The sequence below is a fragment of the Chenopodium album genome, chromosome 24 (assembly GCF_948465745.1).
Source record: "Chenopodium album chromosome 24, dcCheAlbu1.1, whole genome shotgun sequence".
NCBI classification, from domain to species: Eukaryota; Viridiplantae; Streptophyta; class Magnoliopsida; order Caryophyllales; family Amaranthaceae; genus Chenopodium; species Chenopodium album.
The window spans coordinates 29,768,622-29,792,140 of NC_137857.1; the positions used below are offsets into that span (position 1 = coordinate 29,768,622).

General features: G+C 32.0%; 1 protein-coding gene across 1 annotated transcript in view; it reads left to right on the forward strand.

The window, feature by feature from the left end:
- Window positions 1-21,813, forward strand: part of LOC145610789 (cysteine-rich receptor-like protein kinase 5) — a 65,900-nt gene extending 44,087 nt beyond the window's left edge. The window contains exons 3-10 of the mRNA XM_081666082.1: window positions 2,833-2,854; window positions 3,017-3,026; window positions 3,169-3,303; window positions 3,405-3,526; window positions 5,927-6,137; window positions 15,952-16,189; window positions 21,221-21,368; window positions 21,460-21,813. Coding sequence (XP_081522208.1) covers window positions 2,833-2,854; window positions 3,017-3,026; window positions 3,169-3,303; window positions 3,405-3,526; window positions 5,927-6,137; window positions 15,952-16,189; window positions 21,221-21,368; window positions 21,460-21,813 — 1,240 coding nt within the window. The remainder of the gene's footprint in view (window positions 1-2,832; window positions 2,855-3,016; window positions 3,027-3,168; window positions 3,304-3,404; window positions 3,527-5,926; window positions 6,138-15,951; window positions 16,190-21,220; window positions 21,369-21,459) is intronic.
- The last annotated feature ends 1,706 nt before the right edge of the window (window positions 21,814-23,519 follow it).

Here is a 23,519-nt window from a genome sequence, read left to right on the forward strand (position 1 = left end):
TCGAAAGTAACCCGACCTGAATGACCCATTTGCCAGGTCTAACAAACAACATTCAGAGGTCAACGTTAGAACTACGATCCTCAATCGACCGATTCACATCATGAAAAATTGTCTCACCACCTGAAGAAACCGCAACACAAAATTGAAAACCAACAAAGTAACTTCCCAAAGACTAGCCAACCTTAACAGCACCGACCTTTGAAACTAAACATCTCCAAATAGTACCCACATCTATAGGAAAAATTCCACCACCAGGCTTGATAAGGGGTGTGCGAGGAGCACTAGCTATATACTCTCATAATTCCATATGAAATCTTCTAGCCACCCCGGTAATAGTGTTAACCAAATCATTTAAGACTGCCACAACAATACCACTCAAGCAATCCATAAGGTGTTGAGCATGTAAACCTTCCCTACCACATGATGTTCCACGAGAAAGACTCTTAATCCAATCTAAACAACAACTGAAGTTTTAAAGAGATGAAGGTGATCAATAGGTATATCAGGCAAGAATAGAGATAGAGGAGAGGGTTTTTGGTAATTTTTGCTCAAAAATGGGGGTTTAGGCTTCGATTCGATGGGGGTTTTTTGGTTAGTGGTTGAATGTGTTGATTTTAGGTTGAATTCCAGTAAAGTTGGTTGAATTTTCGAAGGTTTTGCACTATTACTGTTTAATTTTTGGGGGTTTATTGTAGAATTTGCTAGGGTTTTGAAGTTCAAATAGCGGCAAGGCGGCAAGAGTTTTTTAACACTTAAGGGGAGGAAGCGTTAAGTGGGTCAAATAGAGTAGTCATTTGCATCACTCAATAAAGAAAGAAGTGACGCAATTTACCCACGAAGTTATTTGCGTCACTTGTTAATAAATGAGTGACGCAAATAACATTATCATTTGTGTCGTTTCTTTTCATGAAAGAGACGCAAATATAAGTAAGAAGAAATATATCAGACATTTGCTTCGCTTTATAACTAATGTCCGACGCAAATGACTTATAATGAAGCCAAACTATATCATTTACGTCATTCGTTTTTATTTGAGACGCAAATGAGGCGATGCAAATAAGCATTTTTCTACTAGTGAGCAAAACCTGAGAAAGAAAGAACCTGGACTACAACGGTGTAATGGCCATTGCAAATCCTCATATGACGCTGCTTGATATTACGCCCTTCCAAATCAACATCCTCATCATCAACCACCAACAAAAAAGGAGAATCCTCTGCCAAAGTTTTCCTCACAAGTTGTAAACTACCACCTAGTGCACTCGAAGAACAAATAGCACGAGAAATACTCTCTTCCTGATATTGACATTATACCGAAAACCGAGACTTACGACTGTTCCGCAGACGGAAGGTTTTTAGGGTGCAAAGAGGAAACACCAACAAAGAGACTCAACTAGAAATGTCGTCAAGTTTAGAGATCACCTTATCCCGAGCGCCTTTCAGAACCTGAGTAAACCCCCTTGTTATTATTGTTACTGTTATTGTTATTGTTATAAAAATAATAATAATAATAATAATAATAATAATAATAATAATTATGATGATTATTATTATTATTATTATTATTATTATTATTATTATTATTATTATTATTATTATTATTATTATTATATCTCAAAAACAAAAGTCATACAACATACAATAAATTAGTGGGAAGCCGAGATATAATCTGGACCCCCACTCCTCTAGCTATTGCAAATCCTACCCTAGTGAAGATATGAGCTGCAGTATGAGCCCCAATGTCTTGCGTCGTCGAGAACCTCTGAATCCCGCTTTGATAACGCAACAACCTCCTTCTCTAATTCTCCAAGCGAAGAAAAGAAGAAGGGAATGAAACCATATCTAACCACCTGACATCGAGCTTCATACTTAACCCACTTCCAATGAGCAGCATCAGCCACAACCCGCCCAAGAATAAAGTCAGATAGCCCTGAATGTGTCAAAGGAGAAGACCCTGTCAAATCAACACAGTAATCGCAACCACAATCCCATTAATAAAGTAACACATCCGCAGGTCTGAGGGCCTCGTCGTTTCCTCCAGCCAACCCAATGTCAACCTCTTTTCTCGCTGAAATCCCAGAACTATTATTATTATTATTACTGTATTACAATTATATAACAAATTTTATGGTAAACTTTCCTAAACAATTTACATGTTCGGATAACAACCAAAGTTTGGTGGAGTTGGTAGGAACTCACCTTGTGACGTTCAGATATGAGTTCAAGCCTGACCAACTACATGTACTTGATAGTGGGGGATTCCCTTATCTACTTCCTTTATTATTAGACGTTAACCTACGGAGCTGGCTGACCTTAACCTGTGAGAGGTGTCGGTTCAGTAGTTCTCTTTAATGAAATCTAAAGATTTATATGCTCGGATTCCAAAGCTAATTAATCCAACACTAAACGTTATTTCAAAAAAAAAAAAAAAAAAAAAAAAAAAAAAAAAATAAAAAAAATAAATTTTACAATTATAAAATTTAAAGACACACCCATTAAAACTTATTTATCGTGTTTCGTATGTATGTTAATGATCACTACGTACGTCCTTAGTTTTTGCATTGCAGTCAGCAATTTTGTACTTTACTACTATTAACATATTTACATAAAAATCATTAATTGATTCATTAACCCTCAAGATTTTTTTAATTTATTATTTATGGCCAGACTTTAGGAAGTAGAGGAGAGAGTAAGGGAAACTCTACCCCCAAGGACCTAACTAACTTCACTTGGTAGAATTCACACCCGAAATCTCTAGGATTTGGCTTGGGGGTAAGAAACTTATTAGGCTAGACAAATATTAATCTATTATAAGGAATATAAGTAAATGTTTAGCATGCCACATATTCTCATATACGTGGCTGGTGACATCATATGACAAGTTATTGTATGAGTTATTTCGTTAGTGTAAAAGGGGTTACTTGATCAGTGTTAAAGGGGTTACTTCGTCAGTGTTATAGGATTACCTAGTCTATATTATATGGAAACTCGATCAGTATTACAAAGGTTACTTGGTCAGTGCTATAGGGGTTACTTTGTACTTTTATAAGTGGTCAGACGATATAATTAGCCACACATAAGATAGATTATGTGGTATTTTAATTTTGTTAACTTCTATGAATAATTAAGAGTATTTTTTTTGAAAATTCATTTATAACAATGCCTCTGCAGGAAACACAAAGGCAAATACCAAGAAAATAATTGTAGCAACCATAGTGCCTTCAGCTCTCTTGGTGCTGCTAATTACAGGCATTTGTCTCTGTAGAAAGAAAGTAAAGAAGCACCCTTCTATAGACGCTAAAAATGGTACTTGTCCCTTTTTCAATCTAAATTACTTTAGAACTTTGAAGGTAGGTTAGTAGGTTACATGCTGCAGCTGGCTCATGCTTTAATTTATTTTGCTACAGTGCTTGATGATTTGGTAACCGCGGAGTCCTTGATGTTCGATTTGAGGACACTTGAAGCTGCCACGAATAACTTTTCCGATGACAACAAGCTTGGTCAAGGCGGATTTGGCAGTGTTTATAAGGTAACCAATGGGTCTTTCCTATTAATTCGAACATGGAATTAGCTATGGATTACATATTCACATTACTAGCATGAACTAAGATACTGCATGACTGCATCTGTTTCTTTGAAGGGATCACTTGCAAACGTAAGGAGTTTGTTTTAATGTTATACAAAGTATTGTATAAGTAAAAATAGGCAATAATTTAATATTACCTCCGTGAAATGTTATGTGTAACTTTGATGTATTATTTGTGAGATATAAAATATTCTAAAGTTGCAAATAATATTTAACGAAGGTAGTATACAGTAAAATAATTTTTCTTTTTTTTTTAAAAAAAAAAAAAAATAAATAAATAAAAAAAAAACCTGCTACTATAGCCTTTTGACAATACACGAGTTGCACTAAGTAAACTCCGGTTAAAATTAATATTTTTTTCTACAATTATACAATTTTTGTACGACAAAAAAGAAATAGTTAGGGAGAGGATATTAATTCCGGCGAGAGAGGCACATTTATTATTGGACATTTTGTAAAAAACTACCTTATATAACATTTTTTTTTTGTTAGAAAATACCTAATAAAAAAAATGTTACCTAATAAAAAAATATTTTAAGAAACTACTTTATAAAAGGGTAAATGTTGTAAGAGACTACCCATGGTCAAAAAGTCATCGTTGACTTTCATTTTCTGGCTTTGATCACGGGACGTGCCAATTAAGAACAATGGAGGGAAAGGGTGAATTAAAAGTCACGTGATCGGCATGTGATGTGGTCAATGCCGGAAATTGAAAGTCAACGGTGACTTTCCGACCAATGGTAGTCTCTTACAACATTTACTCTTTTATAAGGTAGTTTCTTACAACATTTTTTTTTGTTAGGTAGTTTCTCGCTAAAAAAATGCTTTATAAGGTAGTTTTTCACAAAATGTCCTTTATTATTTTACCTCCAAAAAAACATGCACACCCTCATATATATTAACCAATCCTCCTCGTTTTTGCCAAAACTCAACATAAAAAACCAAATCATTTTTCATTCTTTAATTGGCAATTTTTACAAAGATTTAGTTTTTTAGAATGAATTTTTGCTAAGAAGAGGAGGGTTGGTTAATATATACGAGGGTGATGATGTTTTTTGGAGAAAAAATAACAAATTGGGCCCACTCGCCGGATTTAGTTGTCGAAAAATGATAAAGCTAAGTGTTGTGCTACCAAAACTTTTTAAATTTCAAGGGTAGTTTTTAAAATGCTTTTTAGCGAATAGTTGTTCATAAATTGACTTGTTAAGCAAGTAGATCTTGATACTTTTTCCTACGAACAAATGTTGAACTTATTTGTTCATATATATAAGGCTCTCATGAGAATTTTTCTTATCTGAGAACACTTTTTATGTTCTAATTAAATTTTTATTTTTATGCTCTAAATTTTAAATGTAGTGTTCTAAACTTTTCCTTAAATGTTCTAAATTAAATCAAATATTCTAATTTAGTACTAACATGTTCTAACCCAAAATTAGTTAAGTTTGATGTCATAAATTATTAAATTTTAAATGACTTGTTCCAAAACTTTAACTTATATGTTCTAAATCTTGAAACGTGTGTTCTAAGATTTTTATTTATATGTTCCAGATTTTAAAGCGCATATTTTATTTTTTTTTTACTCGTATGTTCTAAATTCTTTACTCACACTTTCTATATTAGTTTGTTCTATATTTTTATTTACATGTTCATAATATTAAATCAGATGTTTTAAATTTTACTCATATGTTTAAAATTTCATAAAACAAATTTTATTAATTTTTTTATTACTTGTTCTAATTCTTAAATCAGATGTTCTAAACATATTACTCACACAAATGTTCTAAATTATTACTCATATGTTCAAAATTTTAATTTTAGTCACATGTTCAAAATTTTTACTCACATGTTTTAAATTTTTACTCATGTGTTTTAAATTTTAAATCAGTTCTCATATAAGGCCCAGTTCTTTTCACCTTACAAAAATAATATTAAGTAAAATTAATTTCAGTTCAGTAAAAATAAGTTCAGTTCAGTAAAGTTAATTTCAGTTCAGTAAAAATAATTTCAGTTCAGTAAAAATAAGTTCAGTTTAGTAAAATTCAGTTTTCTTAAAGAAGAATTATAATAGAAAATCAGTAAAAATAATTTCAGTTCAGTAAAAATAATTTCAGTTCAGTAAAATTAAGTTCAGTTCAGTAAAAATGAGTTCAGTTTAGTAAATATAATTTCAGTTCAGCAAAATTAAGGTGAATCGATCAAACAGGGCCTAAGTATGAATTCTTACAGACATATTCTCACCGGGTCTCTTAATATTCTCTATTGTGTATAGTTCAGTATTAATATCATTTAATATCTACTAAAATATTTTTCTAAGCCTCGTAATTGCACGCCTTCATATCATAGGGAACTCTGGAAAATGGACAAGAGATAGCAGTTAAAAGGCTATCAAAGATATCTAGCCAAGGAGCAGAAGAATTCAAGAATGAAGTTGTATTAATAGCCAATCTTCAACATAGAAATTTGGTTAAGCTATTGGGATTTTGCTTTGAAGGAAAAGAGAAGTTACTCGTGTTTGAATTTGTTCCCAACAAAAGCCTCGATTACTTTCTATTCGGTATGTTCCGTGACAAACTCTAATCTCACAATACTTCATTTGTCCCGTATAATACACAAATTTTTAAAAAAATCGGGTGTACATTAATTATTGTACATCTATTATAAAGATAGGCTAAAGTAATCCAAAGTTACTCCTGAAATGAATAAAAGTTACCTTTAAAATGAATAAAAGTTACCCCAATATGTACAAAAGCAACCAATGCAAATAAAAATTATCTATGCTTTATTAGTAAAGAATCACATTTTAAATGACTAATAATCAATTATTAGTGATTGAATGTAATTAAATTACCATTATAAAACTTTTCTTGTTGTCTATTTATATAAAAATCGTATTATGTTTAAAGTTACCTAAAAAAAGGCAAAAAGTTACCTCAAAATAGGTAAAAGTTACCCTTATACTGCTCGATGTACAATAATATTATTATAAACCGGGTGTATACAAAAGTTTTTCCATATAATAATTGACATTTTGGACTTTTTATACTATTTATATATCAATATTGACTATAACTTTTGTTTTTAAATGTAATAAATATGGCCTGTTCTCAATGACTGAACTCAGCTGAACTAAACTAAACTGAACTGAATATTTTATAAGAGAAGGAAATAAGGAGCTAAATTGAACTGAACTGAACTGAAATGAGCTGAAATGAGCTGAACTGAACTGAACTAACTCGGCTGAACTAAACTGAACTGAATTTCAACGTAAGAGAACAGGCCCTATATATTTTATCATCAAATGTGCTGTTAAATGGATTTTAACATACAACTTCACAAATTACTTATTAAAATTGTTTTATTATATTTACATTAGATAAAAATAAGGTCAAACTAGTAAATCGCCATGTGAAAAAAGTTTGAGCGTGTCAAACAGTCAATTATTTTGTAACTAGGCTAGTTCCTGTGCCATGCACGGTAATATTAATATTCATTATTAAAGTATCATTATATTTAGTTTATTATAAACAAAATAAATATCTAAAAACATTGTTGACAAAATTTGATGAAAATAAAGGATTTCGAAAGATTTATTAGACATAAAATGATGTATATAATGATCAATGTGCTATAAAATACAAATTTTGTGAAATAATATATAAATATTGAAATGTGTGAGAGGTAGATTTTATTGGTTTGCGTATGACAGATTTGTATTATTAGTCAATAGGAAGATGTGTAAAATATTTTGGAGATTTTTTTTTTCTATAAGAAGCATTGATAGAACGAAAAAGATTGAGAACGAATGAGGAAGAAGATATTAATAATAAGAAGTTAACAACTCTGCTGTAGTTAAATTTTACAAAATAGTGGTTTGTTTTTAGGAAAAATTGTTAGTATCTACATGCTTAATATGGGTATTTGGAAACAACTACCCACTAAGAAAATTTATAAAAAAAACTACCCCCTAAATTTAAAAACTTAGAGTAGCACTACCCATTTGCATTTTCTAGCGAGAAAGTCCGGTGTGTGGGGCCCACTTTTTCAATTTTTCTTCTGAAAATCCCTAATTGAAGAAGTGAAAACAAGTAAGGTATGCAATTCATAGTTAATTCTTCTCTTTTAATCCGTTAATTATGAATTTTGATGTTAAGGTGTCACAATTAGAAAAATTAGGGTTCTTAGAAATTGGGGATAATTTGAAATTTGTTGAATTTGTTGCTTTTAATTCAAATTGGTTATCCTAGGGTTACGAATTAAGGTCAAATTTGTCATTGCATCGTGTTTTTTCAGAGAAAAATTGAAAAAGTGGGCCCACACGCCGCACATTCTTGCCGGAAAATGCAAATGGGTAGTGCTACTCTAACTTTTTAAATTAATGGGGTAGTTTTTTTGATAAAATTTTTTTGTGGGTAGTTGTTTCCAAATACCCTTATTAATTAAGTGTGTAGTTCCTGACAATTTTTCCTTGTTTTTTAATAGTATAGCATATGTTTAATTTGGAGGTATTTTCATATCAACATATTAATATTTTAGTATTTTAATAGATTTGAGTATAATAATTTAAATGTAGTAGAATTATTATGGTGACTAATCAATGACTATGTAGAAAAAGATTTTTAGGTAAAATAATGAATATTTTCGTTTTTTACAATGTATTGCAAATTATGTTCATAATATTTTAATTTTATAGCTATAAAGATTTGTCCTAAAGGTGTCAATTTTTTGATTTTAAGTAATCTTATTGTAAAAGATAACGAAATTACTTTTGTATAAGATTTTGTTTCTTTAGTAGAATTTTATTAAGCAAAATTAAATAAAAATAAAAAATAAAACTAAGGACACATCAGGATATGACATGTGTTATTGGTGGTGTGTCTTTTAGTATATAGTTAGTGATTGATTGATTGAGGGAGTACTAACTTAACTAACTTAATGCCCGTGCCATGCGCAGTAAGCCTAATTTTTGTAAGAATATTAATTATATCAAATAAATAAAATTTGATAAAACATACAAATCAAATATAGAGAATTATAATGTCATAATATATATTAATAGACAAAATAACAAATTATCTAAAAAATGAATTTTTTTTATGTCTGTCCGAAATCGAGAAATTTTTCAGGCGGGCTTTGATCAGGTCTCGTGGTCAAATTAGTAAATACTTATTTATAAATGAATTTTTAATAAAAATTAAAAACCAATCAAACAACAAACTAAAATTTCCACTAAAATTATTAGCAAAAGTGAAAACATACACAAAATTACAAATAATATATCACCTTTATATCTAAACAATCATTTGCTAAACACAACATTTATTTTATAGCTACTCCCTCCGTATTTTAATAAGTGTTACAGTTTGACTGGCACATAGTTTTAGGCAATTTAACTGACTTAAATAAAATAAAAGGTAAGTGGGGTAGTTGAAGTATTAAAAAATTGTAAAAGAAATTATAGATAATGGGACTAATAGTTTATTGAAAAGTAATAAATATGAGAGAAAATATATAATAAAAAAGTATTAGTGGATTTTAGTGGGGACCATGAGAGGAGAAGATATAATATTATAATGTAGTTTTTTGCTAAAAAGGGAAGTATAACACTTATTAAAACACAGCCGGATTTAATAAGTGTAACACTTATTGAAACACGGAGGGTGTATACTATATACTATAAATCAATTTATGATAATATGTATGTATAGTATTAAAATTTCATAAACAAAATTGTAATTAACTTGAATATATAGTTATATCGAATTGAAATTGAAATAATATATTAGCTAATAAAGGTATTTGAAAAAAAAGTAATTGATATTTTAAAGTATTTTCTTAAACATCTATTACATAATCAGTTTATTATAAGTTTATTGGCAAAATTTAATGATACTCCATTTAAAAGATAGTTAGAAAGTAGTTGAAATATATATTTTTTTTCGAAAGAAGTTGAAATAATTATTTAGGTAAATGTATATAGAATAATTATGAACACCAAATAAAAAGGAGTATACATATTTGTTATAAAAATAATATAAACTATTTGGAATGAGATTATTATAGAAACAAATATTAACAAAAAAAAAAGGTTAAAAAGAGAAGGGGAGTTTTGGAGGGGAAAAACAACACCAGAATATGACACGTGTCAATCGCAGTGTCTGTTTTAGTATTAAGTTATTGATTGATATATGTTTTAAAATACCTATATCAATATCAATGTTCATAACTCTCTTCGTTTATGTAAGTTTATGTAAATCAAACACGTTTTGACTTTTTTCAGAATGTTGTTTACTCATATCGTTAAATATGTATTCGTAAAAATTATAGAAATTTGAAATTCCAATAATATACATTGATGAATCCAACATGTTAGTTTTTTCCCCTTTATTTGAAAGGATCCAACATCTTCTTTATTTTTTATTTATTTATTTTTTTTCCCGTAAAAAAAAGGATTCAAACATCTCCCTCCGTGTTTTAATAAGTGTTACGCTTACCAAATCTGGCCGTATTTTAATAAGTGTTACATTTCTCATTTGGCAAAAAACTACCTTTAAATATTATATTTCTCTCCTCTCATGTTCCCCACCAAAACTCAGTACTACTTTTTTTTTTGTTATGTATTTAATCTCACATTCATTACTTTTCAATAAACTATTAACCCCATTATCTTTCTTTTACAATTTTTTAATACTTCATCAACTACCTCGCTAAAATTTCCTAAAATTATATGCCAGTCAAACTATAACACTCATTAAAAAACGGAGGGAATAATATTTTACTGGAAAATTTGTCAAGAGTAAGCCAATCTATGCGTGGTTACCTTAAAATAAACCAACTTTTCAATTAACTCGAGATAAGTCGACTTTAAAAGAGTATTTTCTTTTAATAAGCTAAATGACCTACAACCTACCAAACATATCATTTTTTTAATCAAAAATAATTTATTATATATAATTATATGTTTAACTCTGAACAAATTTTTAAAAATAAAAAGAAAACCAGCCATCCTTTCCCCCCACCTACTGCCAATGGCCAGCCCCCGGCCTTCCCTCTGTCGGCGGTCGGCAACCACCTCCATCCCCTAGCATCGGCGTCCCCAGCCCCTTTCCTTTATCCCACCCCTCCTTTTCTCCATTCCCCTCCCTAAACCTAATCCCCAAGTTCTCTATTGAAACAAAATTCATTTGAAGGGAATCAAAGTTGGAGGATCATGTTAAACTCAAGAAATATTGGAGAAAACGGCTTAGCCTTCTGTATTCTATTAATCACAAATATATACCCATATACAATAGAATACCTAACTTGCCTAAAACTCCTAAACAAGATAAACTTTCCAAATATACAATATTAACAAATATAACAAACCAAACTCTAATACTCCCCCTCAAGTTGGAGCATGTAAATCACGAATGCCCAACTTGCGTAAAAGAAAACCAAACTGTTGCCGTCCAAGAGCCTTAGTAAGAATATCTGCCAACTGATTACCTGTCGAAACATATGAGGTAGAAATATTACCGTTGATCAACTCATCACGAACAAAGTGACAGTCTACCTCTATATGTTTCGTACGCTCATGAAACACCGGATTCTTAGCGATATGCAAAGCCGACTAATTATCACAAAACAACTGTATAGGCTTTGAATGCTTAACACCTAGAACAAACAACAACATTTTCAACCACTTCAACTCACGGGAAGTAAAAGCCATAGACCTGTATTCAGCTTCAGAAGAGGATGTGGCCACAGTGGGCTGTTTCTTAGTCTTCCAAGAAACAGGAGAACGACCTAGGAAAACAAAATAACCTGACAAAGAACGCCGACTCAAGGGGCATGCCGCCCAATCACTATCACAAAACGCTGTCAAACGTAAATCCTTCGTAGGTCGCAACAAAATACCTTGTCCCGGGCTACCCTTAAGATAGCGCAAGACACGAATGGCCGCATCCCAATGAGAAACCTGTGGAACACTCAAAAACTGTGCCAAAACATGCACTGAATAACTCAACTCTGGTCGAGTGACCGATAAATACACCAAACGACCAACCAAATGACGATACTATTCCGGTTGAGCAAACGGCTCACCGGAAGCATGTGCAAGACGATGATTCTGCTCCATCGGTGTGTCAATGGGTTTGCAACCCAACATTCCTGCCTCAGTCAAAATATCAAGAGCATACTTTCGTTGTGAAAGAAAGATGCCCTCAGGACTCCGAGCAACTTCAATGCCTAAGAAATATTTAAGCAAACCCAAATCCTTCATATAGAAGCACTTGCTCAAATAGGCTTTAAAACGAACAATGGCATCATGAGAGTTGCGTGCAATTATCAAATCATCGACATAGACAAGAACATGTAAAGAGACACTGCCCTGTACATAGCTAAATAGAGAGTAATCAGCATATGAGTTTTTAAACCCAAAACCTCGCAGAGCACTAGACAGTTTTGCAAACCACTGTCTCGGGGCTTGTTTCAAGCCGTACAAAGATTTATCCAATCTACAAACTTTGCCAGGTGTCGAAGTACCGTACCCTGGAGGCAATTGCATATATACCTCTTCTTCCAAATCACCATGAAGAAAAGCATTATGGACATCCATCTGATGTAACTCCCAATTCAAAGAAACTGCAACAGACAACAAAACACGTACCGTAGTCATCTTTGCAACTGGAGCGAACGTCTCATTATAATCAACACCTTCAACCTGACGGTTGCCACGAACAACCAAACGAGCCTTGAGACGTTCGACCTTTGACTTGTCGGTGTATTTGATTTTATACACCCAACCACAACCAAAGGCCCTCTTTCCTGGAGGAAGATCCACAATGGTCCATGTGCCATTGCGTTCTAGAGCATCAATCTCATCTTGCATAGCCTTACGCCAACCGATGTCTTTAACCACCTCTTTGAATGAAGACGGTTCCTTTCCCTTAGTGATTGTTGCCAGAAAACACCTGTGTCTGTTAGAAAAACGATTATATTCAACATGACAAGCTATAAGGAAAGGTTTACCTGAGGAATGTGATTGAGGAGGGTCGATTTTCGATGCAGAAGGGTCTATATTTTCAGTGATGATAGTATGAGTGACATAGTTCCGATGCCACGAAGGAACACGCTTTTCACGATGACCACGGCCCAAATTATTTTCCGACGAACTCCCCCTCAAATAATCCGGGTTAATAAAAATATTCTCATCCACAATTTCGCGCTCAACAACATTAGACGGTTGCTCGTCACTAATTAAACCACCAAATTCCGGCGAACAACCACCTTCGGCCACCACTGGCTGACTGTCAACCACCGTGGAGGGGGGTGGCTGACCAGCGCCGGCGGCCTGTACGGACTGCCCAGCAGAGGACTGCACAGCAGGCTGCACAATGGCGCCACGCTGCTGTGCAGTTTGGTCCGCGGCCAGGCTGCGGGTTGGAGCAGTTTGCCGCAACCTGGTCGCGGACTCTGCTGCCTGCTGCTTCGAGGGAGGGGGCTGGGCAGGGGGTCGGTGAACGGCTCATACTTAGAAGGAGGATTAGGAGGAGGAGGAGGTGTGTCACTGTTACCCGACATCGCACCAAATTAAGAGTGAAAATAAATCGAAAGCACAACACCACGACACACACACCGCACTGCCTTGCGACCTTGCTGTTGCAACACACACACCACACTGCCGCAATGCACAACACCACACTCCAAACCACGACACACTGCTGCAGCACACTCCACAAGCACGCCACACACCACAACAGCACAGCGCACCACACTCACACGCAGCACACACCAAAGAATCAGCAGCACGCCAAGCAGCGCACCATACACAGATTCAAGCACCACAAATCGTAGCACCCAAACAAACCAAGAACAAAATTGAATTAGGGATGACTGAAACCCTAAAAAAAATCGTTCTAAAAAAAAACGAAATTGAAATTGAAGAAACAATTTCAATATGAAAAAAAAATCGGAAGCCAAATCTCACAAAAAAACTAAATTTGCGGAATTTAGAAATAAACCAAGGATCGAAAAAAAAATCTCTAGAAATTAGAGAGGCTGTGATACCATGTTAAACTCAAGAAATATTGGAGAAAACGGCTTAGCCTTCTGTATTATATTAATCACAAATATATACCCATATACAATAGAATACCTAACTTGCCTAAAACTCCTAAACAAGATAAACTTTCCAAATATACAATATTAACAAATATAACAAACCAAACTCTAATAGATCACATCCACCATAGACATACGACAGGTAGCTCAGAATATCTACGATTCAAGGGTCGGTGATTAACTCAAATTCTTCGACATTGATGGAGGAGGTCTTGGTGATTGGCGGTGCTACTAACCGATCGTTGCCGAAGTATAATATCTTTAGGAGCTTCAATCCTTCTTCTACCGCCTCCATAAAAGCTTCCTCTACTGCTACAATAGTTGAGATTAGTGGATTTCTAGGGTTAGGTACTTACGTTTAAGGGATGGAAATAGGGAAAAGGGTGAAGTGGGGTGTCGTGGGTGGGCGAAAGGGAGTAGGGTGGGGGAGGTGTAGTGGACGACGAGGAAGAAAGGTGATCCATAGTCGCTGGCCACCGGCAACCTGGCGGGGAGGGGAGGGGCTAGCAATTCTAGCAGTGGGTGGTGGCTGATATTTATTCAATTTTTTTAGTTTGTTTTTTATTTTATTTATCTGATTTAATATTTTAATTGATTTATTTTCCAAATAATAAAAAAATAAATCTTAATTAATTTACTTTACAAAAGACCAACCACATAATGACACATGTCATACTTTACCTTAATAACCGGTTACATCCTAATCTAAGTTTCTAAATTAAGCATAATTTATTTTGAAATAACTTATATTGAACAAATGCATATGCTTAATCTAGGATTATAAATCATAAACATGAGAAATAATTAAATTTAAGAAACTCAAAATACATATTAACCATAATTCTTCAATAATAATAAGTACTATGTTTTCAAAAAAAAAAAAAAAAAATTAATAAGTACTAATTTCTAAACAAAATATCAATTTTATGTTACATGAAGTTGATGCAAACTAGTCCTAATTTTGTAAATTAATCACTAATTAACAAACCCCCAATTTCGTTCTAAAACCCTAAAGGATGAACATCATCTGATAATTACCCCCAAGTTCGTAATTTAGGTACCTAATTTTATGGTTTGCTTGCATTATTTGGATTGTTACAATTAAAAAGACTAAAGAACATAAGGTAGATAGAGGAAAAAATGATAAAAATCCGTCAGTGAGCCCTCTAATGATGTCATATAGGAGGCTTTAGGCAAAAATTTCATGTATTTGGATCTAGTAAGTGCTAAAATACAATAAATAAATAAAAAAAAAAAAATTTCATTGTTGGTTATTACTAAAACGATGACAACATTTTGTCGTTATTTTAAAATTTCTTAACATAAATAAATTTTATTGACTTACTTTTATGTTTTTTGGGATACTTTATACGGAGTATCATTTTAGGACAACATTAGAATAGATGTAATTTTAAACTTGATTTTGTCAATACTTTGTAATTACTTCACATTCCAAGAAAATATAAAAGCCAAAATCATCAATCATCAATAAATCAATCAATAAATCAATCAATCATCAATCAATAACAATATACTAAAAGACAGACCAGCAATGGCACGTGTCATCTTCTGGTGTGTCCTTAATATATTTTTAAAAAAAAATTAAAATTGATACAAAATATACGCAAAATATTTACTTCCAAAATTTAGTGGAAAAAAAATCGTAGAATAATATATTTATAAACTTAAATATTTAAACATATCTTTGTATAAATAAATTCCTATATTAGTAATTACTTTTTAATGCATAATGACAATTTAGAGTTAAAAATAAAAAATAAAATCATGAATATACATTTTTGCAACTTAACGTAGTTGGTGAATGAAAATATTTGAAAAAAATATGTCATCAAGGTTTAAAATAGAAGAAAGCAATATACGAGTATAATTTTTTAAAAGATTAAACAATATATTTTAAGTAGTGTGATTTGAAATTAAAAAAATAAAAAAAAAATAAATAAATTGATACTTCGTGACAAAGATTGAAAAACTTAAATTGATACTCCGTGACAAAAATTGAAAACCGTGCATGACACGGGATCTAACCTAGTTATGTTAAAAGTCAATGTGTGTCAGATATTCAAGGTTTACGTGATGATCCAGTTCTAATTAAAATTTCATTACTAATAAGACAAGTTGTGATCAACGATATTTATTTTACGGCTCGTATAATGTCATCCGAATAAGTTTCAAGATCGAATAGCATATTGAAATTGATTGACCTTGCTGATTTTAAGTACTCCTTATGTAACATTATACCTCGTATGTAGATGCACGGAAGCAAGGACAGTTGAAATGGAGTACGCGTTACGAAATAATAAAAGGCATTGCTAGGGGATTACTTTACCTTCATCAAGACTCTCAACCAACGATCATTCATCGTGATCTTAAGTCTGGAAATATTTTACTTGATGCAAATATGAACCCAAAGATTGCTGATTTTGGTTTGGCAAGAATCTCCGAGGTTGAACAAAATGGCAATGCCACTTCAAGAATCGTTGGAACATTGTAAGTTATTTATTTATTTATTTATTTATTTTTGTGCGGAAAAGTTTTGTTTTCCCTTTTAAAAAAGTTTCCTTTTCACATACTTAAGTAAATGAAATTAATAGTTTTCATATTGGAGTTATTTCGTATTACATAAGTTTTTGTTTAGGTATTACATAAGTTGAAAAGTGATAGATTATAAAAAAAATTGTCAAAATAATGCGACGTTATTGTGCCCAAACCCGCAAAACAATAGCGGGTTTTTTAGGCCACAAAGGGTTTTTCAGGCTTTTTCGGTCAGGTTCCGGCTTAAACAAAATATGGGTTTCAAGGCTTGCACAAATCCGCCATATTTATGGGTCAGATGGGGCCAGGCTAATGTTGATCACCTTTATCCAAAACCCAACCCTATCCATCAAAACCCGTGTCCTCATCCACCCTGAATGGTCAAGAGTGTGGCTGTAGAAGGGAATGTTCGAAAAATTATAATTCAGAAAATAAAACTAAATAAATAAGAACAATAATCAAACTAAAATAGAACGATTTATCTATGTCCTTAAGATTATATTAGCCCTCTAATATATACGTTGTTGAGATCAACAATGCTAATTTACCCCAAAATTCTCTCAAAATAATTGTCATTCAATTAAATCTGAAAATTATTAATTTAATTAAAAAACTGAAAATTAAATTGACTGACAATCTTCATACCGTACACGTTGCTAACTCTTGATTATTAGTAAACTAGGTTAGAACCCATGCGATGCAAGGTTTATATAAAACCTATTTTTAATTGGAACATTTTAAAAATAAATTGCTATTATACATGAATATAAATAAGAATTACATACATTTTTGTAATTTTAGAATTTTTTATTTTCATCAAACTTATGATATAGTGATCAACGTTGTCTGATTCATAGTTCAATGTAGGAGATTATATATTAGTGTGCTATTTAAAATTGTTTAAATTTCTTACGATAAACTGATAGGTTTTAGTTATAATGTAGAAGTTTCTAATATTTAAATTTCAAAAATGTAAAATATGATAGCAAAAAAAAAATAAATAAATAAATAAAAAGATGACATCATCATTGCATTTAGGCGGAAATTTTAATTGAGAGAGAGACACATGGGCAATGATGACGTCAGTAACTTCTGTTTTAGTAATAGTTAATAGAATAGATATATTGGTAAATATACTACTTCCTCTATTTTTTTCCTTGACCTCACTACAAAACAAAGTCAATATAGCATCAACTAAAATTTGTTGCTATTCACTAAAAATTCGTTGCCAACTTTATTTAGCAACGGGTTGGAAACAAAAACTTGTTGTTGCTAAAACGCTTGTTGCTATGTGATTTTGGCTACTAGTTGCAAAACAATTTTGTTGCAATATTGCATCAATTTAAATATAGTTTCCATGATGGTTGCTGTTTTTGGTGCAGTCGTTGCCAACTTTGGGAACAGATTACCATTGGTTGTTGCTAAAAGTAGCAACAAACAATTAATGTTGGTTTCTAATATAGCAACAAACTATAAATGTTGGTTCCTAAAAATAGCAACAAATTATAAAGTTGGTTCATAAATTTAGCAACAAATCATAAATATTGGTTGCTATCATAACTACGAGACAAAAAACCCAATTTCTATTTGGTTCAACCCGATCACGACCTTTACCAATCCGAAACCTCACTCAGGTCAACTCGACTCGACTTTGCATGTAAGGCTCTTTGAGTCCCCAGTCTCAAGAATCGCAGTTGGTAGAAGTTGAACTTGTGACCTCAAAGTCACATTGTGAAACTCTTACCAACTATACCAAGTACTATTTATTTACTTCTATGTATATATAATTTATAATAAGTGAATGAAATATTAGAGACAAAATTGAAAACTTTGTCTCTAAATTAGGGACGAAATCAAGAATTCATTTCTAAATTAGAGACGATACTGAAATCCGTCTCTATTTGATGTCATTATAGCAACAAATAATAAGAAGAGTGTCTTCAGATAATTTTATACGTAACACAACTTGTTTTCAATGGCAACAAATAAAAAATTATGTTATCATCTAGCAACAATAGTTTAGACGACTTGTTTCTAATGGCAACAACTCCAAAATTCATTGCCTTTGTTTGTTTCTAAATCAATACAAATAAAATATTTGTTCCTATAGTTTGTTACTATATGGCAACAAGAGAAAAATATGATGTCATCTAGAAACAACTAATAAGACAATTTGTTTTAAACAACAACAAATCAAAAACATGTAGCCATTAATTATTAAAAAACTAAAGCATAAAATTCAATTTTAATTAGGCAATGAAAAAAATTATAATAGTTGCTATTTAGCAACCTTTTATAAATCAGTTGCCAGACTTAGATGCTAAAAAGCTTTTATTTTTTTAGTGCCTATTTTTGTAGCATGTTTGTTGATGCACAATTTAATATTAATAACTTTATTTCTCTTTAATTGAAAATTTAAAAAGTTATAAAAATGTGATAGTTTTTATTGAGACGATTCTTACAAGATCCCACATGAATATGTTTTTCCTTGCATATTATTTACAAAGCACGGTCAAAGGAAGGGTAATGAATAGTGTAAAAGTCAAAGCGGTCAAGAAAAAAAAACGAAAAAAGTACTAAACAACTAGTAGCATAGTCATGACCAAGCCTAATTCAATTCCATAGGCCCAAAAACTTTAAAATCACATTGCACACACACAAGTTAATAAACATATCCGAGCATTTATTATATACTTCCTCCGTTAACTATTATTTGCAACAAATACTATAAGTGGATGCTAATTATTATGTGCAACAAATGTTTTCTTTCCTTTTTAGGTTATCATTTCTTTCTATCTCTCTCCTCATCACATGCACCCAACTTTTTCTCTCTCCATTTTACACTCACAAACAAATTTTTTCTAGGATTCCGCAAACACCCCCTTTGTTGCAAATAATACTTAACAGAGGAAGTATTTCAAAGTGAGAGAATTTTTCCCATTACAATAGGGAAGGGACGGAGAAAGTGGGGTAGTGGTGGGCAGATATGATGGTTGGGGTGCGGTGAAGAAGGGGGTTGGTGTTGGGGTATAGGGTGGGGGAATTTTGGGCGTGGAGACCACCCTTAGAGGGGGCTAGATCTGCACAGCCAAAGGAGGAGGGCTGAGTCGAAGTTGCTAGTGGCCGAAAAGGGGGTTGTTATGGCGAACGATTATGAGGGGATATTTTTTTAAAAAAGTAAATTAATACTTCCTCCGTTTCTTTTTACTTACAACACAGCCTTGTGGCACGTGTTTTGAGGTCGGGTTTATGTAATGTAAACAGAGGAAGTATATTTTATTGTTAAACTATATAAAAATAAATCTAACAAATTACGATAAAACACATATTTACTTTAATTTGCTAAACAAGTTATCAATTTTTTATTCTGTTTTGAGCCATCTGCTAACTGTTATTTAATTTTTCTAATAATCAAACGTTTGTTTTATTTTTGGAATACCAACTACCATAGGCTGCATTATACTTCACAATAATTTTTCCGATGGTTACTACTTCCAACATACCAAAATAACTGACACAATCAAAATACTCAAAGGCAACTCCTAACGTTGGAAACTATTGTGTTGGTGGTTGTGGAACCGCCTTTGAGGCGACTGGTTAGGTCATTTACAGGCGACTCGATAGGGGTTTTTTGTAGTATTGTTCTAATACAATAATTTGAACTTAATAACAACATGTTTCATGATAAAATTATTTTGTAATTCGTTATAGAAAAATATGGTGGAAATTAATATATGAATTTAAAAAAAAGTATATTGTGTAAATTACTGTATATATGACAGAGGAAGTACAAATGTTATTTACTCAAGTATATAGCTGTGGGTGTTAACTAGTTTAGTTGGTTATAATTTTGAGTCATAAGATTATCTTCTAATAGTTACCTTACAATTTTTGTTAGGATTTTAGGATCAACTTAATTAACTGAGCTTAGAATTGATTAGTTTCCACATCTTTGTCAATGATAGTGTCATCTTTCACGGCATTTGAAGCAAAACTAGTGTGTGGTCTTAACGTTGCACCGGATAGCGACTTTAAAACATACATGTTAGTAAAAAAAAAATTTTAAGAGAATAACCATAAATTGTCTTGGAATTGTTAAGGCTATTCTTCTTTATTTATTTTTTCTAGACTACATAATTATTTTTTATTCTGTTTTTTAAGCTTACTTAAAGATATAAACTTTTATGTCTATATACAAAAAACATAAATTACTATTGACTAAGGTAGCAAGTAGTGTGATTTTATATCAATCAGGTTTAGTATTCAAAACCTGTTAACTAATAATGACATTGAATAATTGTTGCTATGCTAGCAGTGACATGACATAATGCTAATTAAATAGTGACATGTCACAATGCTAGTGCTTTTTTTTTTTTTTTTTTTTTTTTTTTTTTTTTTTTTTGAGGCAATTCTAGTGCATATTTATGTGACACATAAAAGTTTTTTGGCATGCTTTTTATTATATAAAAGTATATATTAGTTAGTTAGTTATTGAGAAATTTTTTTTTTAGTTATTATTATTGAATAGCTAGAAACTAAAGTTCCAATTCAACCAAAAAATAAAAGGTACCAAAAAAGACTTCTTATCTTCAAGCTTCCAAGCTAGCACTATATTTCCCACTAAAGACACTTTGAGCAGGGTTGGAATTTGGTTAACCTTCACCTACTCTCAAAGTATCTAACTAGCTAACGTGACCGAGTTAACCCATAGAAGATTATATGATGGTAGGATAGTTCATCTTACTTATCAATATCATGTATGGGTTTGATTTAGTATTTTGGTTGTTTAAATTTATTAGATTAAATATATCAACTCTATGAAAACAACCATTATAAATAAGAGTTGCATTTTAATAAAGAAAGCAATGGCCCTCAACAACCAATGTATGTTTTATTTTGTTCTAAATATACATACAAGACACACAACTTACATTTCTGTGTTATTATTGTTTTAACTTTTAAGTGAAGTAATTGTTTGCCTTGTAGCGGTTACATGGCTCCAGAATATGCAATGCATGGACAATTTTCCGTAAAATCAGATGTTTATAGTTTTGGCGTTTTAGTTTTGGAGATTGTTTCCGGTAAGAAGATTAGTGCAAGATTCCATCCATCCACAGGAGACCTCTTGACCTGTGTAAGTATAAGCCATTTCATCAATCATATGGTATTTGATTCAGTTTAAAGATAATTAGAAGATCAAAATTTAAATGCATTCTTTTTTATAGGCTTGGAGATGTTTAACTAAGGATAAACCATTGGAATTCTTGGACCCAACTTTGAAAGATTCATACTCGAGCGCTGAAGTATTGAGATCCATCCATTTAGGCTTATGGTGTGTGCAAGAGGACATAGAAGCGAGACCAACCATGTGCAAAGTTGTCGTCATGCTCAATACTGATTCTGCCATCGACACAATGCCTTTACCTCAACGCCCTCAATCTTTTTATTATAGTAGTAATGAATCATCTCTTGTGTCGAGGTTTTATCAACCTTCAACGACGACATCAAGCAGTGCTAATAATAAGCCAACATTGTTTTCTGAAAATCAAGTTACAATTAGTGAGTTGCATCCAAGGTAATTGTGTAACTCTGTTGAAGAAAATTATTCAAAACTAGATTTTCAATCCAATTACACTGTTAACTTTTAAGAATCTAAGATACATATAAACACTTTAATTTCCTTGTATATTTTACGCAGCGTCCATCAGCATTTAACAAATATTGTTTGGTTGTATTGTGTATTGTCTAATGTTCGTATAATTATAGTTATATTAAAGACATCATTTGTTTGTATCTCGTAAGCTTTGTGTTTGTAACGAACAAACATGGTGTGTTCTTTAGTAATTATATAATATATATTGATGCCCTTTAGTGCAAACACTTTGAAATTAAAGGCCTAGAAGACATGTGCTATAATTCTATAACTTTAGCTAGAGAACGGTTAAGTTTTAAACCTATTGTTAATCTCTTTGGGAAGTGATAATAAATGAATAAGAATCAAATTTTCACAATCCTTTTTGTCTTTGCTTTTACATTCCATAAATACATATTGTTGTAACGGATGTGAGAAAGTATAAATGAAAAATGGATGATTCTACTGTGTCCTTATTCAAAAAAATGACACCATAACATGTTGACGTGACATATTATGGTTAGTCAATTTTTCATTTAGTTTTAAAAGCAAATTATACTATACATGTATGTATTATTATAAATCACACTAGAAAATTATGTGTCACCAAAAAGCGTGGTGAATCTAGACGCTTTATTTTGTCTAAATTTTTATACGAAGCGTCGAAATAGGTTGTAGTTAGCGCACTTACTCAACTTTTTCGACACTTTTTTGTGTCTAAAATCTTAAAATTGGTGACGCTCTATTGTGTCTAGAGTTTCATATATTTAATATTTGATACTTTTGCGACGCTTTATTTTGTCTATATTTTCTATGTTGGGGACTCTTTTTCTTGTTCATATTCTTTCAAAAAATACCTAGAATATATATACCAATCCAAAACATATATTTAACAATGGAAAATTATTACTAGCTTAGTATTACAAAATATAAATTTATACCAATATATTAGGCCAAACTTTTTTTTTTATTGCATATAAATATATTATAGTTTATGTACAATATCTCATAGTAATGAGCTTTATATTACATTATGTATCTTTAAATTAGGAGTTACGTTAGATGGATGTTCATAATTCTTTTCTTCATGGTGATTTTGGTTGAGAAGTATATATGCAGTTTTCTCTAGAATACGATACTCAAACATCTGGAAAAGTTTGCAGGTTGCGGATGTAGGAATTTAGATACTATAAGCGGAATTGCATGAATCACATTCATAAGCATCTATTAACCAAGATCAACACACAACACATAAAGAACATATATTTCTACCTTTGATGCATGAATTCAAGTTTGATCGAGCAAGAACAATAGGAGAACAAGAACCCCAAGTGTGATTCATCTACTTGGTACACGGGCACAAATTAAACCTCCAATGATGCTAGTTAGTCATGATTGAACGCTTCAATCAACCTTCTACGAAGAGGACACATACGAACTAACTACGAACCACCACGACGAAAACCACGAGCTACCACAAGAGGCTGGCCGTACAGAGTGAGATAGAAGAGGGGGGGTGTGAGTGAGGAGAGAGAGAGGAGGGATTAAGGTTTACGATTTGGTTGTCTTGTTTCACAATACATCGACTATATTATTAATTGTGACTTATGTCAACCCTAGCTAGGCATGAATTTTATTTATAGACATATCTCT